The sequence below is a fragment of the Rhagoletis zephyria genome, unplaced genomic scaffold, assembly GCF_001687245.7.
Source record: "Rhagoletis zephyria isolate East Lansing unplaced genomic scaffold, Rhagoletis_zephyria_1.1 Rzeph_scaffold_00135, whole genome shotgun sequence".
In the NCBI taxonomy this organism is placed as follows: Eukaryota; Metazoa; Arthropoda; class Insecta; order Diptera; family Tephritidae; genus Rhagoletis; species Rhagoletis zephyria.
This window is the reverse complement of record NW_016157219.1, coordinates 457,343-463,841: the sequence shown is the minus strand read 5'-3', so window position 1 is coordinate 463,841 and position 6,499 is coordinate 457,343. Positions and strand designations below refer to the sequence as shown.

Here is a 6,499-nt window from a genome sequence, read left to right as displayed (position 1 = left end):
GCCGAGACACGGTTCAACATGCTAACACGTTCACAACAAGTGCGCCACAAGTAGCGCCCTTACCTATAACAATCAAATATTTCATAGTACTATCCCTTCTTCTAACAACGTATTTTCTAACGTATCTGCACCCAATCTTGCTCCGTCTGCCGCCATTCAAGGTCAGCGTCCGAGCTATTTTCCATCAACGGGCACAACAAATTCAGTCGCAAACAATAATGCCGTCAGTTTTACCTAGCCAATGACGTCATTACATCATACTAGTTCAAGTTTTCCTTTTCTGCAAAATTCGGTAGCGGATTTAACTTTGTCTTCATCACAAATCGCCGCGCGTCACGTAATGTCCAAGGATTTGCCTGTATTTTCTGGCAATCCCGAAGATTGGCCGCTCTTCATTACCAATTTCGAGCAGTCGACCGAAAGGTGTGGTTTTACAGACCAGGAAAATTTAATTCGCCTGCAAAAATGCTTAAAGGGTCCAGCTGTTAGGGGAAAGCTGATGATGCCTAGCACGGTGTCATTTGCCATTGCAACGCTACGCATGTTGTATGGTCGACCCGACGTCATCCACCACACCCTTCAGAAGAAATTAAGGCAACAACCTATGGTCAAAATGGAAAAGTTGGAATCGCTGGTAAACTTTGCATTGGCCGTGCAAAATTATAGGGCCACAATGCAAGCTATTGGGCTTCAGGACTACTTGAATGATCCCATGCTATTAAACGATTTGCTCTATAAGCTTCCAAGCGATCTTAGATTGGATTTGGGCAAGCACCGAATGACGCTTGCACGAGTTGATATAGCAATATTTGACAACTGGCTTTTCCAACTTGCCACCTGCGCCAGCCAAGTTACACCTATAGGGCATAGCAATGCCACACTTTCTGCTAGTGAGGAAAGAAAGGGACATCGTAAATTATCCGGAGAACGGGTTATGCTTCACGACGTTCGCCGCAGTGAAGGAGAAAGCTGTCCAAAATGTTCTAAGCAACATTGTCTGTCAGACTGTGTCGAATTCAAAGCGTTGAATGGAGACATGAGGTGGAAATTCGTCCGTGAGAAAAAATTATGTATAAGGTGTTTCAAAGGGCACTTCGTGCGACGCTGCAACTCTAAAAAGACATGTTCCGTTGATGGCTGCAAAATGCCCCACAATCCACTGCCTCACGCACCCACGCAAGGTAATATGAGATCCTTGGCAATATCTGAAGGCGTAGATGATCTTGCTCGTAATACCACCGTTTTATTTCATGCCAAGGAAAATAAAAGCACGATTTTCCGCTATATAGCCGTGACACTTCATGGTAAAACGGGGTCAATAGAAGCATACGCGTTCATTGACGAAGGGTCAGCGTGCACTCTTGTCGAAGACGGGTTGGCAGCTGAACTTGGTCTCGACGGACCGACAGAAGACCTCTGCCTTCAGTGGACAGGTGAGGTTACACAAAACGAGGCGAATTCAAAATCTGTTTCGCTGCATATTTCAGCTCGAAGTTCAGGTTCAAAGAAATACTTAATAAAAAATGTACGCACTGTAACCAATCTCAATTTGCCCATTCAGACACTTGAGAGCGCTGCCATATCATATCGAGAGCATTTGAGAAAATTACCAATTCATCCATATGTAGCAGCCCAGGCGCGTATTTTTATCGGCCTCGATAACATTAAGCTTGGTGTTCCTTTGCAAACTCGTGATAAAGATGGCGACGACCTAGTAGCAGCGAAATGTAAAATAGGGTGGTCCGTCTATGGACGTAACGACGTAAACGAAGCCTCACGCCAACGTGTGATGCATATTTGCACATGCAGTGTAGATAGCCGCATTGAGGAGTTAGTCAAGTCACACTATACGGTAGAATCGATCGGCGTGAAAGACGTATCCCCTTTAGTTTCTAAGGAAGATGAGCGTTCGCAGCGTATAATGAATTCAACTACAAAATATCTTCCAAGCGAAAAGCGATGGGAAACCGGTCTTCTCTGGAAGTATGACCAGATCCAGCTGCCTGAGTCCTTACCTATGGCTAAGCGCCGTCTTCAGTGCCTTGAGAAAAGGATAGCACGTGATCCTAGCTTAAAAACATTTCTGGTAGACACCATTCAGCAATGCGAACAGAAGGGTTATGTGCGAAAAGTACGTAAAGATGAAGTGCTGGCTGGTCCCAAATCCTGGTATATACCAATTTTCACCGTAACCAACCCCAACAAAAACAAAACTAGGTTGGTGTGGGATGCTGCGGCTGCGGTTGATAAGGTTGCTTTAAATTCTGTACTCCTAAAACGTCCAGACCTATTGAAATCAATGGTAGGTATTCTGGTCTGCTTTCGTGAAAATCCAATAGCTTTGTGCGGCGACATCCGTGAGATGTTTCACCAAATACGTGTCAGGCAGGAGGATCAAACTGTTCAAAAGTTTTTATGGCGGAATGGTGAAACATCAAAGGAACCGAATGTATATGTCATGCAAGTTACGACGTTTGGTGCAACTTGCTCTCCATCAATAGCTAATTATGTCAAGAATAAAAATACTTCTCGTTTCGAAGTTCATCATCCATATGCCGTTAAAACGATTTTGGATAATACCTTTGTAGACGACTGGCTACAAAGCATGCAAACTGAAGACGAGATGATCAAATTAGCTACAACAGTTCGCCACATTCACGCCGATGGAGGGTTTGAAATGCGAAACTGGATATCAAACTCCACGAAAGTTTTGGTGGCCTTGACAGGGCAGTCAGAGCAGAACAACAAGTATATCGAAGAACCAAATTTAAAACACGAGAAGGTACTAGGTATGTGGTGGTCACTGATGGCGGATGTGTTGACGTTTTTCGAACATTTCCCGAAACAAGTTTATAATGAAATCAACATCCCAACGAAGCGCCAAATGTTACGTGTTATAATGACTGTATTTGACCCGTTAGGATTGTTGGGTTTCTACCTCATCTCTGCGAAAATTTTAATGCAGGAGGTATGGCGTTCGGGCGTCTCGTGGGACGAACCAATAGGTAAAGAAGAGCAGGAGAAATGGTGGCAGTGGATACGACGCCTGCCTGCCATCACTGATATTAAGGTGCCTCGGTGTTATCCGTTAGTAAGTCATGGCGAACGAGTCCAGCTACACACATTTGTGGACGCCAGCGTAGATGCTTATGCGGCCGTCGTCTACCTCCGCGCAGAGAAAAATGCTGATGTTGATTGTTGCTTGGTTGCGTCCAAAACCCGAGTTGCGCCACTTAAGCCAGTATCGATCCCTAGATTGGAGTTAATGGGTGCGATACTAGGTTTGCGACTGTCAAAGTTTATTGCTACAGAGTTGTCCATTTGTATAGAAAAGCGAGTATTTTGGACCGATTCCAAAAATGTCCTATATTGGATAAAATCAGACGCCAGAAAATTTCATCAGTTTGTGGCGGTGCGGGTAGGTGAGATCTTAGAAGACTCCAGTATCGATGAATGGCGGTGGGTGCCATCGGGAGATAATGTCGCTGATGAAGGTACCAAAAGGTCACCGAAGCCAGAATTTGATGGAGCGGTGCGTTGGTATGTGGGGCCTACGTTTTTGTCTCAGCCGGAAATGAATTGGCCACAAACCAATATGGACTATGATCAAGAGCAAGATCACGAGCTAGTTTGCCATGTCGCACTGCACACGCCTGTAAAATCATTGTTGTCTGTGATAAGCGTGAATCCTGATCGGTTTAGCAAATGGGAAAAACTAAGGAATGCACAAAGCTATGTGCTGAATTTTCTTCACAGCGTGACAAAACAGACAAACGTACTAAAAATCAACACACTGTTTAATATGAGTACCGTGGCATGTGCGGAATGTGTAATTATTCGCATTTGCCAAGAAGAGGCATTTGGCGAAGAATTGCAACTTCTCAGAGAAGGGAAAGCGGTTTCAAAAAACAGTAGGATTTACAAGTACTCGCCATATTTGGATGCAGAAGGCCTTCTCAGAGTTAGAGGTAGGATAGATGCAATGAAATACGCAACCTGGGACACTCGAAGACCAATCATATTGCCACGTCTCCATCGTGTGACGTCTCTTATTACCGACTTTTACCATCGAAAGTTCCACCACCATCACAACGAAATTATAATAAATGAAATGAGGCAGCGGTATTGGGTGCAAGGTTTGAGAGCCTTAGTCAGAGCAACAGCGAAAAGCTGTCAACTATGCCGAAACCGTAAAGCGCATCCAAGCGCCCCGGAAATGGGAAACATTCCAGCGGGGAGACTTGCAGCATACGAGAGACCTTTTACAAATAGTGGCGTGGGTTTTTTCGGGCCAATTGAAATTGTAGTTAGCAGGTGGAGAGAAAAGCGCTGGGGCGTGGTTTTTACGTGTTTGACTATCAGAGCAGTCCACATCGAGATAGCACATTCATTGTCAACAGATTCGTTTCTACTCGTGTTAAAGCAGTTTATGTCTCGCCGTGGTGTACCAAAGTGCATTTGGTCAGACAACGGCACCAATTTTCGCGGTTCTAGCCGGATACTGAAAAATGAAATGGAGCGAATGATATCTGGTGAGCTGGAGCGTCGACATCCTGAAGTGAAGTGGCACTTTATTCCACCGGCATCGCCTCATATGGGATGCGTTTGGGAGCGCATGGTTCGCTCGATTAAATCCATTTTTATGGACATCCTTCCAAAGGTAAATGTTCGCGAAGAGGTGCTCCGTGCTTCTCTGGCTGACATCGAGTACATATTGAATTCTCGTCCACTGACCTATGTGCCAATAGATTATCCGGAAATGGAAGCACTAACACCAAACCATTTTCTGCTTGGTGATTCTAATGGAATACGAGAACGAAACGAGCAGAGTACTACCGGGGCAGTTTTGGGTAAGAACTTTCGAATAACCAGTCAAATTTCGGACCAGTTTTGGAAGCGGTGGGTTCGTGAGTATCTACCATGTCTAACCAGACGAGCTAAGTCGTTCCAAAAGTCACCCGACCCCATCGCTATCGACGACGTGGTTGTAATCGCAGATGATAATTAGAGAAGGAATACTTGGCCAAAAGGCGTGGTCATCGACATTCACCGTTCCAAGGACGGGCAAGTACGAAGCGCTGTCGTAAAAACTGCAGCAGGACTGTTCACTCGACCTGCTGTCAAAATCGCAAAACTGGACGTAAAGGGTAAACATTGCACATAGAGCTGCACAAGGTTTACGGAGGGGGATATGTTACGCCGCCTTTAAACATATTGCGCCGCTTTTTATCCCCAACGCTTTAAGAGATGGCATCCCTGGAGCTCAGGCGAATTTCGCTCTATCTATATTCCTCTTCGCTGTCAAAGCAATTGCGCTCTCATGTAACTCATTTTGATTACTCGTACTTTTCAACACGTTCAATTTGCAGTTGCGGCAAACAGAAGAAAAGTTCGGTTGTCTTTCTTTTTCTTGAATATATTTTATTAAATTAAACTTAAAATACTAAATATTGAAATCTTACAAGCGATCGGGTGTTAAGCTAAACACAAGTGTAAGACTCAGATCATTTGCCTTATAATTATAACAATTTGTAAACGAATGATTAATAAATTTACAGATTTTAGTGAATTTTCAACACACTGAAAGTACGGTTTTTTTATTTTGCACCCGACGTAACAAACATATTAAATGAATAAATTGTGTAAACTAATGTCATTTTCTCAAATACCTTTTTAAGTACTTTCACTTTTAGTATATTTTTCAATAATTGTGTAATTCTCAAACATGTAACCTCAAATGTAACTATTAGAAAGCCTACTAAAAACATACAGTTTATAAGCAGGGTTAAATAAAATGAATGATACCGAAAAAGTTATACCTTCTTTTTATATAAAAAAATATTTAGAGGTCGATCAAAGCGCTCAAAATTTTCCGTGTTTTGATATGGGGTAAAAACAAGTTTTCGTAAAAATGGTATAGAATTATTAAATAAATATTTGTTGATAGGAAAGCATTGCTTCTCTTTAAGATACTGCCAATAATTACACCCAATTGTTTACTTTACGATTTCTAATAATAGCGAATTTTTATGGGTCCCCCATTGCATTTTTTTTGAGGGTTTTAGTGGTCCTACAAGAAATAGTTAACAATATAAAGTGGTTAAATAAACAATTGAGTAATATTATTGATAATATCCAAAAGAGAAACCAAGTTTTCCGATCGAAAAATATTGATATTCTACGGACAGAAGGTCACAAAATGAAATAAAAACGAAGCAAGTCCGTTGAGCTTGAGTGATGAACACATGAAAGCAATCCATTTCTATATATAAGCTTATTTTTCGAATGGTGGCAACCCTATCCGATTTTTTTATTCTGTATCACGAACGATAGGCAAAACGAACGATTCGTCTGCAGACGACAACCTCTCTGATTGCGATTTTAAACTCTATCGGTCGTCTTCGTCTTGCTTTTCATACATTAGGTTGCAATGGTCTCGGTTGCATTAAAACCGGCTAAAATGATGCCGCCGGACTAATTCTTGAAGCATTCCTCAGCA

At 42.6% G+C, this 6,499-nt stretch overlaps 1 protein-coding gene across 1 annotated transcript; it reads left to right on the top strand.

Moving 5' to 3' along the window:
* Positions 1-241: 241 nt before the first annotated feature.
* Positions 242-5,008, top strand: LOC108381334 (uncharacterized). Its single transcript, XM_017637758.1, has 2 exons — positions 242-3,655; positions 4,424-5,008. The coding sequence occupies exons 1-2, from the start codon at positions 242-244 to the stop codon at positions 5,006-5,008; spliced, it is 3,999 nt and encodes a 1,332-aa protein (XP_017493247.1).
* The last annotated feature ends 1,491 nt before the right edge of the window (positions 5,009-6,499 follow it).